We start from the raw sequence: 21467 nt of genomic DNA, 5'->3' as shown, positions 1-21467 counted from the left end.
AGACCTGGGCCTGAGAATTAGATGTCAGAGGTGGGAACTGCAGCCCACAATCCGTAGTTGCTGACAAGCGTGTATCACGTCGGATGGGGAAGCTACCAGCCTCCATGGGCTGGTGTCAAGGCATCAGTGTGGACAGCAGCAGACTTGAGAGCTCCGAGGTGAGCATTTGGCCTGGGTAATAACTCCAGACCAGGTGCCCTGCCAATGGGCAGAAACAGGTGGTTGAACAGGAACTGCACTCATCAGGGAGGGGACACTGATGAGGGACAGCAGCTGGGTCGTGTCCGGAGAACGTGCTTCAAGGCAGATGGGACTCCACAACCTCCGAAATAAACAACTGGGGACTCCCAAGGATGTTTCTTCTTGGGGTTCTCTCATGCCTGAAAGCAGCCATGAGCTTTGGGTGGGAGAGTGATCATTTTTTTTTTTTTTTTTTAAGAGATGAAAGGGAGGCAGGGGGAGAATCTGGTTTACTGAGGAAGAAGATGAAGTGTTAATCTTGAAGGGGTGGCAGGACATCCACCAGGGGTTGTTGGGAATGGAGGACCAGACCTTAGAAGAAGGGTCACAGTGGGTGACATGGATTCAGGAATTTTTGACACTGGCATTTCATTAAAGGCAGGAGAGAGTTTAGAAAGGAAAGTGAAGGATCAACATCCACTTTCAGGATTAGGGAAAAAGAGTATATATTCTTTTCTCTCTCTAATCCTTAAAACAATATTTTTTTTTTTTCTTACCCAATTGCAGTAGGTTTAATAGTGGACCCAAAAAGTATGTCCAAGTCGTAACCCCCAGAACATGCAAAGGTGATCTTATTTGGAAAAAGGGTTTTTGCATATTTAATTGTGGATCTTGAGATGAGATCACCCTGGATTTGGGGTGGGCCCTAAATCCTCCTTATAAGAACAGGAGAGAAGACCATATGAGGACAGAGGCAGACATGTAGATCACAAATGAATTGCTAGGGAATTTGGCCATTCTCAGGAATCTAGGTGATTTTATGAAAAGTAGATAAATCTTTTTGTACAGGAAATTTGCTTTCTGGACTTACTCTTTGATAAATTAAGTTGAATAAAGGAATCCTTTTGGAGAATAAGTAAAAATAAAAAGGGAGGAATAAATTTCCCCAAAAAAAGCTTACCCCTTGAATAGAACTGTTGGCACATGGTACCTTTCCAATCAAATTCATATGGAAATGCATACTTTGACAAAAAAAAATTTTTGTGCCATCATTAAGATTTTCCCAAATTAATATAAAGAGAAGAAATACTTTCTTATGCTGCAAGATGACCTCACCGTTGCTAAAGGGAACGGGGTAGAGAGTGCACATAATCCCCAATCCCCTGCACAAGGAAATCTGGTAACTGTCTAACCCTCTGGGTTATCCTTAAAAACATTCCTGCTCTTCCCTTCTCACTGCTGAGTCTGAGAAGGCAGTTTTGACCTTCAGAACAAAAAGCTTAAGGGATTTAGTTACAATTTTTTTAAGTTATGAAAACATGCTCAGGCAATTAAAATAATTGTGCCTCAATATTCTACATCCAGATATATTCATATCGAGTGTAGAGTTTAGTTTTCATTCCTTTAGAGTTTATGGAATCAAAGGGAGAAGAACCAGTTTTCATCCTCTTAGATCAAATTTTCTTTTCTCCTGGGCTTTTGTCTCAATGAGGTGAAAGGCAAATTGTTCCGTGGGTCTACAAAAAGCTACCAAGACATTGCACTTGTCACCCTACTCCCAAGTCATAGAGAACTGGGCAGATAGACAGAAACATCTTATGTAACCTGAACAAATGTTAACTAAAACATAGAGCCGACCTTTGGCTTAGAATTTAAGTCAGGCAGGGGGCTCACGTCAAATTGAGGACTTTGTATAGGAAGTGAGAAAAGCACTGCTACCAGAAGAGTGTTTTTGGGGTATCTCATTCAGTCCCTGTTTACAGGAGTAGTTCCTGCTTACCTGTGTGGCCTTGCTAATGGATGGAGACAATTATACCTGCTGAATTATACTCTTCATCACCCGGCTGGCTCAATGCTCTTCCAAGCTGTGAATCACAGAGTGGCCTGTGACGGGAGTAGTGACAACATTCGCGTGTCTGAGCAGCTGCTTAGAGCCACCCCACGGTGGTTTACCTGGTAGGAAGTGGGATGTGTGCTGATTAGTCCAGGCTGTCCTTCGAAATGGTTTACTTTTACAGTCAAGCCTTTTTTGTTTGTTTGTTTTTGAAAGGAAAGTTAGTGAATGTGTGGATTTTCCATTTAACAGAAATGTACTGAGTCTCCTCTGTATACTGTGCAACTAGTACTGAGGGGTGGAGAAGGTTACAAAGATGAATTAAGGTGTCTTGTTCTCAAGGGACAAGAAGATAAGGCAGATATACTAAGTCCTTAGGAGTGATATATTTAATGTGCTAAGCACAGAGGGACTGATCTCTATCTGGGGAAATCAGGGACATCTCCTTAGAGGAGGTGTCATTGTTAGAGTTGGAACAGAAAGGAGGAGGTGGACATTTCAACAAATGGCATTAAGTGAAAGTATGGGGGTGGGATTTTTTTTGGATGAATCATCAGCTAATCCAGAAGCATGGGGAACATGTACAACATTAGTAAAGTTTGATTGCTTGAGACCAGATTGTGGAAGGCCTTGGATGACAAGCTAAGGGATTTATACTGTATAGGTGATGGTCATGGGGGATCTATGAAGGATACTGGAGCCAAAGAATGACATGAGTAAAGTTTGTGGGGAAAGCGTGATTTTGCCTAATTATAGTTAATGTGGGGATTGGAGACAAAGAAACTGGAGATGCAAGGACCTATTTGCAAGGATCTGGCGCCAAGATCCTGAGAACTCTTAACCAAAGGTGGTAGTAAGATCTGGAAAGGATTAAGGGGAGAGAGGTTGTGGAAGAAGGAATGATGGGACTCAGTGTCTTGTAAATATCCGTGTATCACAGAATAGAGAAGGCAAAGATAAGGTCCCTAGAACTGTACATGGAAGAAGTGCCAGAAATAGGCGAGGCAGGTGCAGGGACTAATGGAAGATAGGAGTCTGAGTTTGATGGGCCAGTGGAGCACTTGACAGGAAATTTATGGCAAGTAGTTAGTGCTAGTAGTGATGGGCTGGTACTCAGGAAAGGCACTGGGGCTGAGGAAGCAGAATTAAGGGTGATGGAATTGGGGTATGACTTATCTGGTAGGAGTTGGAAGGAGGAGTGTCAGGATTTTAGAAGAGTGGTTAGGAGGAGGTGAGAAGTAATGATGTGAATGTCACAGAGGAAAATGCTACATCACCTGTAACAAATCAGAACTGGAGAGTGAAGAAATAAAGGTCAGTGATGCTCTGGGCTGTAGTGGTGTCATAATGAGACACAGAAATCATGGCTGGGATGGAGGGAGTCTGGGGGCAAGGGCATGCTATTATTGGGGTAGATTGATGGGTAGGGAATGGTGAGAGTGATGATTTTTTTGTTTGTATATTTAATAAAATGCTTGAAGGAGAGTTAACATGCTATTTCTAACAAACTGTCAGAGATTTGCAAGGGTGTTTGGGATCAGGCTATAGACTTTGGGCAGTTGAAATGAATAAGGAACTGACCAATTAAGTAAAAACAGAAGAGATAGGAACAGAAATTTGGAGTTAGGAAGCTAGAGATAAAAGAGAAATAATGAAGGATCTCTTGAATTTTATTGAAGGATTATTGATTATAACTGTAGGAGACTGAAGGAGATATAGCAGCTCTGGAAAGAGTGTTTCTAAAAGAAGGTAGTAATGATATTGTCAAATAAGGTGGATGGATTAAGGGAGATGAGAATTGTGAAAAGTCATTGGAATTAGGTTTGGGCGGTGGAGCCAACGTTTCATTGGAACAGATAAAGAACGGAGGGGACAGGTGTAGGAAGTGGGCCGTGGGACCAGCCCTGTCCTTACATAACATTCGTTTTAATTGGTGAGGCTGCATTATGAGTGCATTATGTTCCGTTAACTATGATTCCTTTTCCTCTGTGGTTTAAAGTTTTTCTTTAATCTTTCTCTATTAAATCTCTAAGTTTTGTTCTTCCAGAGTCTTTACTCCTTTCATATATCCAACTTCAGAATGTTCTAGATATGACAGTTCTAGAAGCCCATAGACTTCTGTCTTTTCAAGTTTGATTCTGAAGCTATGAATCAGACCTGAATTAAAATCTGAGAAATTCCTCTAAGTTACCTAGACTAAGAATTCTAATTCTGAAAGCTGTAATTTAAATGCTTTCTCCTGCATCAATAGCAATACTTTCCTGGCCTGATCTGTCCTTTCAATGTAATTTAAGTCTGAAATCCAGCCCTGTTATTTACATTTCAGTTTTGAGGGTACAGGAAGTAAGATTAGGAGGGTAGGAGACCAGTAGGTCCTCATGAAATACCAATAGCCTGGAGAGGTCTCTGGCAACTGGAAGTGCAAAATTCTAATCTTATGGGAAAAGTTTTGTTTCTAAAGCTCCTTTGTCCTTTGGTTGTGAGAGCACATTTGCCCCTTGACTCACAGCCAGACCCATAAACAATGGACAAGTTCTTGCAAAGGTCTAGGAGTTGTGTAACCTGTAACCTCACTGTAGAACCCAATCTCCGTTTCCAATCTTATTCTAAAGGAGACCAACTCAGAATGTCAGGAATACTTACCATCTTTCCACCCCTCAACAATTCTAGGTCCCTTTTCTGCCCACTGCATTTATAGTTGTAGGTGTAGGCAGACATTCTTTTGAAAACATAGTGGTGGGTTTAGTCATAGACCCTAGAGCTCCAGAGGGAGGGAGAGCATAGGAGGAACACTGAGGACTGTGTTGGCGCTTTTATCAGGGCCTAGAGGCCCTTAGAAAGGACTATGAGGAGTGCTCAGAACTAACGAAGAGGGCAGACCTAGCAGCATTGGGTCCAAGGGCAAGGATGCAAAGAGGAAATCAAGGTCTTTTGGTGATGTGAGGGGGTAAGGAAGTGGAGCCCTAACTCTTTTTTGAATCTTTTGCCCTTTGTTTTAATTTTAATTTAATTTAATTTAATTTAATTTAATTTAATTTAATTTAATTCTTATAACAGTTCTGAGGAGTGGATAGGTCCTCTGCCCATTTTACAGGTAAGTTAGTTGAGGTTCAGCAAATTAAGGAAATTGTAGGTCTCACTGCAGAGAGGTTGACATAGCTAGGATTTGAACTGAGTCTGCTTGACTCAGAATTCCTTCCCCCATACCACAGTGCCCCTCAGAGGGACAGGAGGAGAACATGTTTAGATGCTTTTCTATGGCTGTATCTGAAAATCCAGGGCCATGTGTTGCATTTCTTTGATTTCTCTTCCCCATTTGTTTCTTGTCTGTGATGTGTTCCTTTGCTTGACACACTACTGCCCATCCCAGGAGATAGCCAGGGTCTGTTTGCATCCAAAGCAGAAAGAGTTTCGACATCTCTGGGTGAGCTGTGTGTGTCTCTTCACTACATTCTTTCAATCTGGAGGCAGGCGGAGCACAGCTGTGGCTGTTAGGCCAAGAGCACAGCTGTAGTCAGCCGCCAGTTGGCACCATGGCACATGGTGTCATGGTCCCATTACTCGAGTGTGTCCTGCTCAAGCTGCTGTGTGATTGGCATTTGCATGGGCCACAGTTGGGGGAAGAATTCTATGTACTTTGTAGGAACAATGTCACCATGCTTCATATTCCATTTGCCTCATGTTCTCATAAAAATATCCCACATCCAAGCTTGTTTGCGTAAAATGAAACTGCTGGTTGCCCGATTCATGTGCTACTCTTGAGGAATTCTGGTTATCATTTGACCTTGGGGATTGTCATTGCCTGTGAGATCTTTGACCAAAGCTACGTTTCATCCTGATTTTAATGTGGCTAAGTTAAATATGATATATGTTTTTTTTTCAATTAGCAATGTTAAAGTGTAGAAAAAATGACCACAAGGGTGATAAATCATTAATACAGTTGGTGGTGATGGCTGGTCGATTATTACCTTGAGAAAAACAACAGACTCACTGACACAACCAAGAATAGCAAATGTAAATTCTTCTTACTTAGATATCTCTTTATTAGGCCTCTTCTTCTTCTTTTTTTTTTTAAATTTAAAATGATGAAATGAAACTGACAGAAAGTATTTCCTTTTTTTCTATTTTTCAGAAAAAACCACTGTCTGCAATAATAAAGGAAGTCTGTGATGGGTAAGTGTTACTCAGGATTTATCCGGGAAGCTCCAATCCACAAATTGAAAGGCAAATAAAATATTCTTGAGCAATCATTAAATATTATTCACTAAGTCACTATTTGACCTGCCAAAAGACACCAAGAATTGCTATGTAAGATTTCCATGCCTTTTCAACCAAAAAAATTATCACTGTTTCTCAAAGAACAGAAAGTGTAGAATGGCTGATATGTAGACACTGGAGTTGATTTTATTTATTTTGAAAAGTTGTGGTTCATTCATCCTGCTCACCGGGGAGCAGTGTAAGTTCCTGAGGTTAAGTACACACTTCATCTGGTATAAAATGAGAGGGCCACTCAGGTGCCCATAGAAGATAAAATAATTTAAAAGACAGGTCAATGGGTGGTTGTGCTGCCATGTGGAACTCCACAATGATAGTGAACTGTCCTACTTCTCTGGGGTTGCTCTAACAATCCAAAGGAAAAGCACATTCATATGGAAGTTGCATGAGGCTTTTTTATTTTTAAAGCAGAAGTGTGAATAGAGTATTACCTGGAATTTATTTAAGACCTGGGATCCTTAATTGGAATGTTCCAAGCTACAGCAAGCATACCGATTGGGGACTGTAGACTACAGAGACAATTGAAATGTAGCAATTATCAAAAATTTAAGTTGCACTCATTTCCTTTGTTTTCCTCTCTCTGCTCCACTCACTCCTTCATAATAGGGAGGAATGGAACTTTATATTTAAATACCCTTCCCTCAAAGCCATGAAGATAAAATGCCTAAAGGTGAGCAATAGGCTTGGAATAACACCTAGATGACCCACATCTGGAATGGTTGGTCTCAGGGTCATGAAAGGGGGGCTAATGCCATTTTGTTTTAGGAACTGCACTGTGGGTATCTTGGGTACTGGCTCAATTCCAGTCATAGGGTGTTTATTTCATCTAACTCTATCAAACTGTAAACAAGAAAATGACCCTTTTTTTGTTTTTCTGATCAGTTTATGCTTGTATTTTTCAGGTGGTCCCTTGCCAACCATGAATACTTTGCACTGCAGCATGCTGATAGTTCAAACTTCTATATCACAGAAAAGGTAGGTCAACCGTGTTATTTAATCTGGGACACTTATATTTAAAGGAAATTAAAACATAACTGATGTTTCCTCTACTCAGGACTAAACATGCTGATCTAAATTTTGTATCTCTACCATCCACAAAAATAGAGTCTGCAAAGCAAACAACTGCTACTTGAGTATTAACAAGGGGATATTTAGCCCATTCAAGAGTGAAGACCAAATATGTTTCTGCGTCCTGTTTTAGCAACAGCATTTGCCTTCTAACTGTGAATTTACTAATTATCTCTCTTTCTTATTGCTTGGTTAAAGCATTTATTCGACACTTAATGACTTAGTCTAGCTTTCCTTTCTCAGAATTTTTTTTTTTCAGAATAACCTCTAAGCCCTGCTTAAAGTAATTGAAAGAATGACAAGAACCCATTTTGAAGGTGGCATTGTGTAGGCACTGAGTGTTCTGTGGTTCTTGGGAACGCTGCTTTCTTCTTGGGTGATTTTAACTCTTTAGGAAGCTTGGAGGAGAAGGAGGGAATTATGAAGACTACAGTGGCTCTGGCAGCAAGTACAATTAATATCTTAGAGATCCCTGATAAGAGAAAGGAAAACCAACATTTATTCAGCACCTACTATGTGCCAGGAACTGGGCCAAGCACATTACCTCTGTTTGTTGATTTTGTCCTCAAGACTAACCTGTGATGGAAACCACAGTGGCTTTGGTTAACAGATAAGAAACTGAATCATAGAAGTCAGATGGCTTGGCCAATATCGCAGGGGTAATAAACCACAGAAAAAAGTGCTTTATTCTTCCCAGATGGTCCCTGGAATTTTCATAACTGATCATGTTTTCTTCTGCACACTGATTGCCAGAAAGCTGAGAGTTAACAAGTGGACTAGATTTCCTGGCCTGTGTTGTATTTATTCCTTTTACTTGTTGCTTTGATTCATTCCGCAAACAGTTTTCTGTCTTTATTTCCCCCTTGCTTCATTTTCTTCAGATTTTTCATTCCTTTTATATTTATATGATCTGCATGCTATTCTCGGTGAGATAAAGAGGATATAAATAAATCAAAGATAAATGTTAGCAGTTGAATGTATTGTTGTTGATACCCTTAAACAGAAGACTGTCTCATTTTACCTTGGTTCACCTTTTAAAGGTAACTAAAATATTGTGACTTTTGGGGTATTATTGGAAAAGATTGGATGGCTGTCTACTATTTAGGATATAATATGAAACAGTGTAAAAAGTATTAAGTGATAAAATTATAGGACAACAGAAGTTATAATAGTGTTTTTCAAACATCACCATTCAATGGGTAGTGAAATCAATTTAGTTGGTGTTCATAGCATTAAAAATTGGAATATAATAGAGTAGAATAGGTGCCAGTACATCACCTGTGCTGTTTCTGAAAAACTTATGTCACACACACACCTGTATATAATACTAGTATATTGTGCTAGTTTTTTACCTTAGGCTGTGCCCCAAAAGCCATTGAGTCACAGTTAGCTCTGCCTTTGATTAACTGTATTGGCTTGTGTCCCCTGGTGGCTGTCCTGTCTTCTGTCATCATTCTCAGGAGACCTCAATGTATCGGTGATTACTAAGGATGGAATTCTCAGACTAGAGAACATAAGCACCACAGGGAGAATCATTTAAAAATGTAGAGGGGGGCTTCCCTGGTGGCGCAGTGGTTGAGAATCTGCCTGCCAATGCAGGGGACACGGGTTCGAGCCCTGGTCTGGGAAGATCCCACATGCCGCGGAGCAACTGGGCCCGTGAGCCACAACTACTGAGCCTGCGCTCTAGAGCCCACGAGCCACAACTACTGAGCCTGCGCGTCTGGAGCCTGTGCTCCGCAACAAGAGAGGCCGCGATAGTGAGAGGCCCGCACACTGCGATGAAGAGTGGCCCCCGTTTGCCACAACTAGAGAAAGCCCTCGCACAGAAACGAAGACCCAACACAGCCAAAAAAAAAAAAAAAATGTAGATTTTTCAGATCGCAACCCCAGAGACTCAGAATGAGCAAGCCTTGGATATGGCCTAGGGTTTTGCAGTTTAAGAGCCCTCTGTGGAATTCTGATGCAGGTACCCAGGGACCACTTGGAGGAACACTGCTCTGGGGCCACTTTTCTGAAGAGATGGGACCCGAGTGTCCCAGGCACTGTGCACTATGAACAGAGGTCAAGTGCTAAGTTTCATTTAGAAAAGTGTTTGTGTGCAGCCAATTCTTAGAATAATTTAAAAATTCATATACTATTTATGCTTTTACTCTAATTAACATTAATATCTAACATTAATAACTAATTTTCTGATATTAACATTAATATCAGAAAATTCAAACTACTCAGGACAATGAGAAAATTATTATTTTATTGGGCATCCTAGTTATTTTCTGAGAGATCTTGTTTGGCCTGAGGAAATCCTTAATGTTGAATTTAAAGGGACTGCCACCTAAATCTGTCATCAATCTGTCTGTCTCTCTTCATTGGCCAGTAGTGAGGAGTCTTCCTTTACTAAAAGTTTAAGGAATGAGAAGGCTCATTTTCCCAATTGCAGCTCTTTGTTTGTAGGTAAAATGTCATCACTCTTCCTCCTACAGCTGTCACTGAGCACAGTGTATGCATGTGACACAGAACGTGACACACAAAGGGCAGGAGATGGACCTTGAATCCTGGGTCCACAGGGGCAAACATGGGCCGCCTTCAGTCTGCGGTTAGGTCCATCTAGTTCTTTGCAAGTATTCTTAAAAATAGAGCCCATTTCCCATTTTTTTTTTTTTTTAAATAATGTATTTAGCATCATCTTTGTTACTTACAGCCCAGTGAGTTGTTAGGTGATATTTGTGTTACCATGGTAACCGGTGACTAATTTTCGAAACTTGTGCATGTTCTTAGTTATGACTTTCCCTTGTATGTGAGGTGGTCTCCCTTCCTCTGACACAGATAAAATATCACCTGTAATTTTTTTTTTTTTTTTTTTTTTATTTTTGGCTGCATTGGGTCTTTGTTGCTGCACGCAGTCTTTCTCTAGCCATGGCGAGAGGGGGCCACTCTTTGTTGTGGTGCGCGGGCTTCTCACTGTGGTGGCCTCTCTCGTTTTTGGAGAACGGGCTCTAGGTGCGCAGGCTTCAGCAGTTGGGGCACACGGGCCCAGTTGCCCCATGGCATGTGGGATCTTCCCGGATCAGGGCTCGAACCCGTGTCCCCTGCATTAGCAGGCAGATTCTCAGCCACTGCACCACCAGGGAAGCCCCACCTGTAATTTTAAAGAAGAAAAATTCTCCAGCCCTGGCTGGACAAGCTAACATATTCTGTAACTGATAGATGCTTGTGATTCTCTACTAAGATCCTCAGGAAGGCACCTCCCCTGCTTTTCTCATGTTATCCAAGCCCATTTTCTGAAATTGTCTTTATTTGCTTATTGGGCCATTAACTTCTGTTTTTCATCGCAGGGGGAATAAATGTCACGTTGTTGAGCAGCATTCAGCAGAAGCATAGCATGCAAATGCCTTAGAGAAAGTTAAGATTCAGCTATTTACAAGTTCAAATTCTGCCCCAGAAACTTTCATATTTCAGGGTGATGTCTCAGAGACAGAGAGAGAAAATACAAAATAAAAAGTGAATTGTGTATTTTTCAGCTTTATGGAGGTGTAATTGACAAACAAAATTGTAAGATATTTAAGCATATGTCATGGTCATTTGATATACGTATACATTGTGAAAGGATTCCCATCCTGTTAATTAACATATCCATCATCGCTATTTATTTATTTGGTGAAAACATCTAAATTCTACTCTCTTAGCAAATTTCAATTATACAATACAGTGCTATCAACTAAGTCACCATATTTTACATTAGATCCTGAGACCTAGTCATATTATAACCTGAAATGTTGTACCCTTTTAGTTACTTATTTCTGTTTCCCCCAACCCTTCAGCCCCTGGCAACCATTTTTTCTACTCTCTGTTTCAATGAGTTTGACTTTTTTTTAAGATTCCACGGATAAGTGATTCCATGCAGTGTTTGTCTTTCTCTGTCTGACTTGTTTCCTTTAGCATGATGCCCTCAAGGTTCATCCATGTTGTTGCAAATGGCAGGATTTTCTTCCTTCTCATGGCTGAATAGTATTCTATTGTATATATCTACCACATCTTCTTTATCCATTCATACGTTGACATCACTTAGGTTGTTTCCATATCTTGGCAGTTGTGAATAATGCTGCAGTGGATATGGGAATACAGATACCTCTTCGATACCCTGTTTTCATTTCCTTTGGATATATACCCAGAAGTGGGACGGTTGGATCCTTATTGTAGTTCTATTTTTGATTTTTTGAGGAATCTTCATGCTGTTTTCCATAGTGCCTATACCAATTTATATTCCCACCAACAGTGTATGAGGGTTCTCTTTTGTTCACATCCTTACCAGCACTTATCTCTCTCTTTTTTTGTTTTTGATAATAACCATTCTAACAGGTGTGAGGTGATTTCTCACTGTGGTTTTAATTTGCATTTCCCTGATGATTAGTGATGTTGATTAGTCATATACGTGTTGGCTGTTTGTATGTCTTCTTTGGAAAAATGTCTATTCACTTTCTCTGCCCATTTTTTAAATTGGGCTTTTTTCTCTTTTTTTTCTATTGAGTTGTGTGAGTTTGTTATGTATTTTGGATATTGACCCCTTATCAGATGTATGATTTGCAGATATTTCTCTCTTTTCCATATATTGCCTTTTCATTTGTCGATGGTTTCCTTTGCTGTGCAGAAGCTTTTTAATTTGATGTAGTCCCATTTGTTTACTTTAAGTTTTCCAGTGGAATTTGTCTTCCAAGAAAGAATTTTACAGAGAAGAGAGGGCTAAGCGTTTTAGTCCATTATCTTCATTCCAGTCCGATGAGGCAGGTTATTATTATCTCCATTTTACAATGAGGAAAGTGAGACAGAGAGAGATTATGCAACAACCCGTTTAGGTCATACAGATGGGCAGTGGTTGAGCTGAGGCTTGGACCCAGGTGGGTCTGCCTCCAAAGTTGTCTATGCCACCTCCTGGAAACCCTCTGTCCCCACTACCTGGGCCCTGGTTTGTTTATGATGCTCCTTTTTTTTTGCTGACACCAGGCCAGTGATCCTGATGGTAATTGCCTCAGGACAATAAATATAGGAAGTTACACCCTGTGAGCATTGGTTACCAGCTTTAGTCTGTGACCTTTTTATTCCTTAAGAGAATGGCTTGGAGGAAGTTGTAACAGATAATCTTCCAGTCACTGGGGATCAGCAAAACACATTTTCATTTGCCTTTGGTCTGGATTGTATAATTGTCTAAGGTAGTATTATTGCATTAATACCATATTTTTTAGGCAAACAGGAAAATTGCCTTGTCATCCTTAACCCTAAGCATGCAGACAGGTGGGTCCCCAGAAAGCATGGGCCATGGTAGAGGGCACCTTTAGGAGATCCTGTACTTGTGGACAACTGAAGTTTTCTCACGATTTCAGGATGGTATTTTGGTCCCCCTGTGCTAAGACCTACTTCAGAATGTGTGAAGTACAGTGATATACCATGGCAGTATCTTATTTCTGTAAGTTTTTATTTTGTAAGAATAGAGATATCCATTTCTCATCCAGGCCCTCTCTGCAAAGCTGGCCCCAGGAACTTTCAGGGAAAGAAGTGGGGTCATTTGAAGGGCACCCCGTTTTAATGCCATTCCCACTTCCTAGGTGCTCTGTGTTCTCAGACAGGCCTTGAGCTTCCCCGAATCCCTGGGCAGACAGGGCTTGTGTATCCCTGGGACTTGTTTGTCCGACCCGGGTCAGGAGACTCGTCAACCATCGTGTGGAATCCAGTTCAGCTGTCACACTTGAAGCACTGGGCTCTACAAAGAGCTCAGTGAGATGAGTCCCTTGCGTTCTCTGCATGCATGGATCTCAGGGTCTAGTGGGGGAAGAATACCTTGAAGTGGGCACAGGTTTTGAGGAAGAAGAGGAAGGAACCAAGTGATTATAGAAGAGAAGAGGGATCCAAAAGGGTCCTGGAGTGGGCTAACCATGTCTGAACTGAACTTTGAGAAACTAACGGGAAACATATTCATTCAAAGACAGAACTCTTGTGTGTGAGTTTTAGGCACCTTCACAGGTCAGCTGGGGCATCAGTCGGGGGGATGGTAACAACTGTCCTGATCATTTGTTGGATGCTTGCTATGTGGCAGGCGCTGAGCTAAACGCTTCGCTTCACGTGGGCTCTTTGTCGTACTTGAGTCTTTCACAGGAAGCCTGTGAACCAGGTTTTATTGTTACCTGCTCCATTCTCTGGAGGGCACAACTGAGGCTCAGGGGTGTAAGCAACAGAGCAGGGATGGACACAGGAAGTCTGGCTCCAGAGCCAGTGTCCTGTGCTCTTGGGCCGTGCTGTGGGACAGGCAGGAATCTCGGCAGTTCTCGTCATGCTGTGCCACAGATGGAAGAAGGCACACCAGTTCTTGGTGCGGGAGGTGGAAATCCATCTTTCCATCTCTATTTTACCTCCCTGGTTTCCTCTACTGACAGTCCTCATTCTACTACCTCTTGGTCCTCCAAAAAGCATTTGATCCTATTTACACCCATGACCCAATAACCCAATTGCGTCAGCATTGCTGAACGAAGTAATTTGCCTTAGAAATTCCCCAGAGATACACACACTACCAGCAGAGTTTCTTTTTCATTTGGAACGAGGCTGGTGAGCCCAAGGGAACTGGTTCCATCCCTGTGTGGGAAGGTTGGCTTTGCACAGAGACAATGGTTGGTGCTTCTCAGCTGGGTTGGTTAACCCAAGGGCGTGAGTCCTTATTGGTCACTAAACAAATTGAGCACAGGGGTGTCATGTGACTGCCTCAAGGACACTGTAATGAAAACAGTTCAATGCACTAGACATCTCTGGTGCACTTGCTTCATCTTTTAAAAGTGGCTAAAATGTTGTGGGGTGTGGGGTATTATTGGGAAAGGATTGGGGAATTTTCTTCTATATGAGTATAATGTGAAGAGTGTAAAATTGTTTTTGAATGATAAAATTACAGGACAATAGAGGTAATAGTGGGCTTTTCAAACCGTTGGTCATCACTTGTTAGTGGGTGGTAAATCAATTTAGTAGGTTGAAGGAGCATTAAAAAATGGACTATAGCAGGATAGAAAACACTCAAAGTGTGTTACATGTGTTGTTTTGTGAAATATTCGTTTCATGTGCATTCATATGTAATAATGTTTCGTCTTATTTTTTACCCTGGGGTCAAAAATGTTTGAAAGTCACTGAAAATATTTACGAGGTGGGGGATTAACTAGGGAGAATAAATGCAAGTGCTGTATGTTAAGTAGTTTAAGGAAGCCTCGTGTTTGGAATGTGTTCTTCCCTGAAGAAGGTAATACACACACCAGCACCGCCAGCACCAGCACCAAATAGAATACAAAGCAAACTGAGGCATGTCTTTTCCTGGGGAGCTGCCGGTCCGGTCCACTGGCTCCTAGGAGGGGCAGCCTATGGCCTGGTGCCATGTGTCCCTTCTCTATTGCCCCCAACAGCTAAGGGGACCAGAAATTGACACCTTACCCTAGCCGAGCCCCCCTGGCCGCCCCCGCACCGTGCTTCTCTTCCGGGAATCTGAAATGGAGAGGTGAGTTGGGTGATGATGCGTGCTAGAACGGGAAGGTGAGATGGAGTCAGAGCTGTTGTGGTGTCAGGGCAGATGCACCTTCCTACAAGCTGAGTGTGGGGCTTTGCAGCCCCGGCCATAAGTACCCAGAGTAACACCAGTCTGCAGAAAGGATTGAGATAAGTAGGGATGAAGGCCTGTGAGGGAGTCAGAGGATGGGGAGAGGGAGCGGCTTCCAATCCTGATTTCCTCTCTGCTTTCTGTTTCCTGTCTTTGCATCCCTGTGAGAGGATATCCTGTGGCTTTTCAGTCCTTCCCCTGAATCCGCTGTACTTGGGTCTCCGTTACTCTTGATCAAAGAACTTTCACTGGGACAGGCATTTTAATTTGAGCAAACCAGAGCCCAGGAACATTGTAAATTTCCTAACCTAGCCACACATCCTATGCGACATTCCTTTTTGTGCTGCTGCTTGTGGTAAAAGATTCCGGATTTGTTCAACAGAAGCCACTGTGGCTGCCTCAGCAAGTTATCCCTCAGCCAGGTGTGATGAGCATGGGTTGCCACCTGCTGATCTGGGCCAGTGCCTCCGGGACTGGCTCTCAGCAGGCAGAAATGGGCAAAGAAAGACGGTCCCGCTTTTCACCTCGCCCTGGCTCTTCAGCTCTTCTGGGGCTCCTGGCTCCCAGCATTTCTCTCATGCTGCCCTGTTGCCCCATCTCTTGCCTTTCTCATACCCTGCTGCCTGCTCTCCCTTTGTTAAAGACTCCACGTTCACCTGTGCCTTGCTGCTGAATTCTTTCTTTTTTGATTTGTAACTGAACCTGACTTCTGGTATGGATGCTTCTTGCCCTACTCGCTGCTTGTATGCCTGTCACCAGCCTTTAGAAAGCACTGGACTCTTCTGGACAGGCTGCTTGTCCTGGATCTGCCAGCTCATAATCCAGGGCTGTCGAAAAAACCCAGCCATGCCAGGAGGAAAAGAGCCATGCATGCATGTATTCAAGAAAAGAAACTTGTACTGACTTCCCATATGTGCCAAGCGCTGTGCCAATAAGCTTTTAACATCTTAATTGAGATATAATTCATACACCATAAAAACTACCGTTTCAAGTGTACAATGCAATGGCTTCTAGCATATTTACAAAGTTGTACAGCACTTTATTTTTTAGATAGTAAAGCGCTGTCATTTCTATTCAGGGTATTTTCAAGTTCCAAAACAGCAGCTCTCAGATGTAAATGGAGATCATGGCCTCAAATCTAGACATGCGGATCCACTAGATCAAGGCTGCACTTCAAATATTTTTAACAAGTCCGGGTGGTACTAGTGCCCCGTTTGAACAGTACCCGTTAGAAATGTGAGCAGCCTCTGGATCTTTCTCTTTATTCCTTCATGCGATGTGTTGGCTGAAGAAAAATGCACGACCTAAAAGTGGCCAGTTATGTTTTATTCAGGGACTTTACTGAGGACTATAGCCCAGGAGACAGCCTCTCAGGTAGCTGTGAGGAGCTGTTCCAAAGAGGGAAGGGAGGAGCCAGGATATAGAGGAATTTTTGCAAAACAAAAACCAAAAAATAAAAAACAAACCCCAAAACATTTAGTCAAACATCAAAAGATTACTGCTAATCACAAAAAACCAGGCATCTCAAGTTAATGATTTTAGTGCGTTCTGCATTTGGGAGGATTCAAGAGTCTGGGCTCACTGAAATTATTCCTTAGATATGCATCTTAACCATCTAGGGTCAGTATCCTGTTTTTCTACATCCTGAATTCCCCTCAGGGCACACCATTGGGGCAGCTGGTGTGGCTAATGGCTTGATGGCAGCAACATTCTTTGTTTACTGACATGGCAGGCAACATTTTTTGTCTGCAGGAGAAAACCCATGTTGTGAATTCTTATCGGCTGGAAGTCCTGTGCCCTGCCTGAAGTGGGGACATCATTCTGCTTGGTTTCCACTGTTGCTGAGAGAGAACGAGGTCCAGCTTCCTTCCTTAACCTGGCCGTCAGGGTGTGTCACAATCTAGCCCCAGTCGACATGTTCAATTTGCCATCTTTTTCTTGTTCTCTCCGCTTTAGCCAAATTGCCTTAATAATGTTCTCCAAATAAACCTTGCTCTGTCTCCCCCTGTATAGCTTTACTCACCTGGAATTCAGTCCTGCCTGCCCTCCCTCCCTCCGTCCCATTCTGTTTCAGGCACTAGATTAGATGCTAGGAATAAAGAGATGAAATGACAGACTCCTTGCTTCTGGGGGAGATGAGTCTTACCAACAAACACACCCAGGAAGTAATGCCATTAAAACAACTGCCATTTCGGGACAGCCGACCCTCCTCTCCCTCCCAATCCTAAATTGTCTGAGCTGGAAGAAACCATAGCTGCTTGCCTGAAATAATCTTAATCCTGATGTTGGAGATTAGCGTCTTCATTCAGTCCTTCAGCTCTAAATCTCTCCCCTTCTTCTCTGCTGCTACAGGAATTATTGTCTTTTTATTGTCTCTTAGGTTCATTTGATAGCTAAGCAGGATCTGCATATCTTTATTGTTGCCTTGAAGTGGTACTTAACTATTTGTGTGCTAATTTGTATTTTCCCCTCCCTGGAGTTGCAAGTGCCTTACAAGCAAAAACTTTGTGTTCTCCCTCTGGGGCCCCTGCAGTGTCTGTCTCTAGTTCCTTGAACATATTCTTCAGGTGTTCGAAGATGGTGGATTTTATGTGATGCAGTTTTCTCTGTAAGATAAAAGGTACAATTAGTTGCTTAATAAACTATGTATGATGTTGGCTGATTCAATTACCAGAATATGCACATAAACTTTCAGATTATTCACAATGGAGGGATCATAGAGTGAGTAAATGAATCTTAATGCTCCTCTTAGAGTCTTAAATCAGTGTTAAAAAGTTGGCTTTTAGTATCGCAGGACTGATTAATTATCTTTTCCAAAATAAGTATGTACACACATACATGCACACACATAATACTTATACTGTGCTGAATGTCGACTAAAATTTTTAAAGATTCATCAGATTTCATAAGATGATACTTAAACCCAGTCCCATGGATTTAAGTACTCCTTCTTTAGAATAAATGACCTGTTTCTGAGAATTTGGTCAGCTGTATGAATTTATCTCTAGTTCACAGCAATAGCTATGGGGAGGGAAAAATAAGAGACCCTCTGGTACCTCATACGAATAATTCTTCATTAGGCAGATGATCAAAGAGTAATACAATTTCAAAGTCAGTATTATCATTTTTATTTTCATTATAGCAAACAACAACTTCTAAGAACCAAACTGTAGTTTTGACAGATAATTTACCCCCAATTTTATGATTTTTGTTGTTCAGTTCTGAGAAAGTGAGTTTTACTTTATTTCACCCTGGGGGATCCATTGATATTCTTGTAGTTCACCCATCTTCGGTTCTTTATTTCCGGCAGTTGGCTCTGTGGAAGCAGTGATCACGGAAGAGTAGAGAGATTTCTAGGCTTAAATACATGCTTTAGAGTTTCCATGAAGGAAAACATGGGCAGTGACTTCGAAACCTTGTCAGCATTTTCTCCCCACTCCACATACTCTTTTTTTTTTCAGATTTCTTTTTTAAATTTATTTATTTATTTTTGGCTGTGTTGGGTCTTCGTTTCTGTGCGAGGGCTTCCTCCAGTTGCGGCAAGCGGGGGCCACTCTTCATCGCGGTGCGCGGGCCTCTCACTATCGTGGCCTCTCTTGTTGCGGAGCACAGGCTCCAGACGCGCAGGCTCAGTAGTTGTGGCTCACGGGCCTAGTTGCTCCGCGGCATGTGGGATCTTCCCAGACCAGGGCTCGAACCCGTGTCCCCTGCATTGGCAGGCAGATTCTCAACCACTGCGCCACCAGGGAAGCCCCACATACTCTTTTTCATTAAATGAAGGAGAAACTTAGGATAATCACACTCCACTGTGGTGACACGTTTTCCAATAACCAAGGAACAATTGAATGCAAGTGTTTGCAGTTGGAATTATATGTACATACGGTGAAAGCCAGTCACTAAGAACAGAGGTTGTAGCAAGAATCTTGAGCAACAGGAGAAGCACTTTGGAATTTGTCATATTGTGTTTGCTGTGTCTTAGTCCTTTCAGCTTGGCTAACAAAAATACCATAGACTGAGTGTCTTACAAACAACAGTTTTGCAGGCCGGAAGTTCAAGATGAAGGCGCTGGCAGATTCAGTGCTTGGTGAGGGGCTGCTTCCTGGTTCCTAGATGGCCGTCTGTCGCTGTGCCCTCATAAGGCAGAAAGGGAGAGGCAGCTTTCATAAGGGCACTAATCCCATTCATGAGGGCTCCCCTCTCATGATCTAATCACCTCCCAAAGTCCACACCTCATAATACCATCCCACTGGGCATTAGGATTTAACAAATGACTTTTGGGTTGGCACAAACATTTAGTCCATAGCAGCATGCCACATGTGAACCAAGAAAGTTTTATTATCATCCCCCAGACCTTACATTTTGAGTTTCTCCAAGCCAGGAACCAAAAGATTATTAATATTATTCATATTTACTTTAAGAACATATTGGATTTTTCCCAATTCAGTTGTCAAAGACAAAAGAGCTAAGGGCAGGATGAGCTTAGCTGCGGTTGAGCTAAGGGCAGGATGATAGCCACATGACATACTTGGGTATTTGGTTCCAGGGATGTTGTTTGGGATAGAATGATATGTACTACTCTTGGGTTCCCTCAGCCCTTTCTCAATTCATCAAGCCCAACTTGTGAAAACTGAAGTATACTCACACACTGGTACACATGCATACATGCATCAGACTGTCCTAACTTTCCCCAGGAGCTATCCAGCCCTTTTCTGGGAATGTTGCCCCACCTCTCTCCTGGTACCTTTGCTCTTAGTGACTCAAACTAAATTGGCATTAAACTTTCTGAAGTCTCTAAAAACTTTTTTGGGGTGTTTTTAGAGTTTTCTAATTAAGAGTTTGGGAATTGGATGGGAGCTATCATTTTAAATCATTTAGTGCTTTTCCTCTGGAGAGGACTTGGAAGAGTATATACTTATTTCAGGATGAAGTAAATAAAGAGACAGTCCAAGTTGAGTAATATAAATGAGAGGGAGCAGGAGAGAGGAGGGTGCTGACTGCCACCAGCATTACTCAGATGTCAGTGGGTTTTATGTCATGTTATTTAATGTTTACCACCGACTGTTGGATAGAGGCTATAACAAGATGATTGCACAGGCGGCTAACTTTTTTGCTTAGGCTCCCTAGCTTGTGTTTGGTAAGATACTGCTGCTTCTAGAATTGCAGGCAAAGATAAATGCCAGAGGTCATGATAATTCCATGTTCTCCAGTTCAGCTATTAAACAAATGAATAGATTGACTCAAGTACTGAAACATTTAACTGTGTAATGCTCAGATACAGGATGAATGACACATGGGTTTCCTGCAAAGGCAGGCACTTGTTTACCAGAAATGGTCCTAGAAACACCAGAACGCCCCTTCTAAAGAAAAAAAACAACCGTAAAAAGCAAAAACCCATTATCAGTAGAGGAGATTAGTTCTGAGAATGGCTCTGCGACTCTTACATTGTGTTCCAAAGCCAGAAACCTAATTGCAAATTTCCTAAGTACAATCCCGTTCATGTTTTTTATACTCTAGGAATGAGGTTTATTTTTGAATAGCTATTGGACTATGTTTCTCAAAGTTTTAAGTTGAAGACAAAATATATACATTGTGCCAAAGGTAACAAGAAAGTCATGAAACAATAGTCACCGAAATGCGTTTTCATTGTTGTTGTTATTTTTAGTCTATTATTTTCTATTTTGTTTTATGTGTTTTAAATGTCTGCTAGGATCCATCAGGATGACTTCATGACTATTACTGATTGTGATCCACAGTGTGAAAAACATTTCATTACATTCTTTGCTGTACAATGTCACAAAGTTAGATATCCTCACTTTACTATCCCAGTATCTAGAACAATGCTCAAAAAAATATTTATTTAATGAAGAAATGAATACCCACTACAACAGTAAATCAGTGACTCAAGGGCAGACTTGAGGAATAGGCATGAACAAAAGGAAGAAGAGAAATAAAAGAAAGATACAAAGTTTGGTAGAAAGACTGGGGAGAGGGCAGAGGAAGGACATCTTGCCTCAACCCAAGAAAGGTAGTATGCCTGCAGCTGTTTTCTGGATATGGCACTGTGTAACATTTGGGGTTCTAGGATGCCCACACACTTTCCACTGTGATCAGAGTTAAGTTACAGTAATAACTATTGCATGATCATTTCTTTTTATCTCCATAGTTCCATTCATTTTTGCATTAAAAATACCCCATATTTAGTAACCTAAAGCAAAACCCATTATTACTGGAGATGATACTTACTGATTCTCTGGGTGAGGTATTTGGACATGGCAAAGCAAGGATGATGGCTTGTCTCTGATGATGTCTGGAGTCTCATCTGGGAAGGCACAAATAGCTGGGGGCTGGAATCATTTGGAAGCTTCTTCACTTACATGTCTGGCTCCTGGGCGGGGATGACTCAAAGGCAGAGCTCAGTTGGGACTGTACACTGGAGTGCCTACCTGTGGTCTTTCCATGTGGCTTGGGCTTCCTCACAGCCTGGTGGCA

General features: G+C 41.9%; 1 protein-coding gene across 9 annotated transcripts in view; it reads left to right on the top strand.

Annotated features, from left to right (window-relative positions):
• The window catches only part of ELMO1 (engulfment and cell motility 1), a 552023-nt gene that overhangs the window by 116829 nt on the left and 413727 nt on the right, over positions 1-21467 (top strand). For 8 of the 9 annotated variants that reach the window (XM_082399508.1, XM_082399510.1, XM_082399509.1 and 5 more), the window contains 2 exons: positions 6147-6187; positions 7192-7264. In XM_082399508.1, coding sequence (XP_082255634.1) covers positions 6147-6187; positions 7192-7264 — 114 coding nt within the window. Of the gene's footprint in view, positions 1-6144; positions 6188-7191; positions 7265-14787; positions 14880-21467 lie in introns of those variants that run through there. The other variant, XM_082399514.1, reaches the window with a different exon arrangement.

The sequence above is a fragment of the Balaenoptera borealis genome (assembly GCF_965194805.1).
Source record: "Balaenoptera borealis genome assembly, chromosome: 7".
Classification (NCBI taxonomy): Eukaryota; Metazoa; Chordata; class Mammalia; order Artiodactyla; family Balaenopteridae; genus Balaenoptera; species Balaenoptera borealis.
The sequence above is the reverse complement of the archived record's forward strand: the minus strand, read 5'-3'. Positions and strand labels throughout refer to the sequence as shown.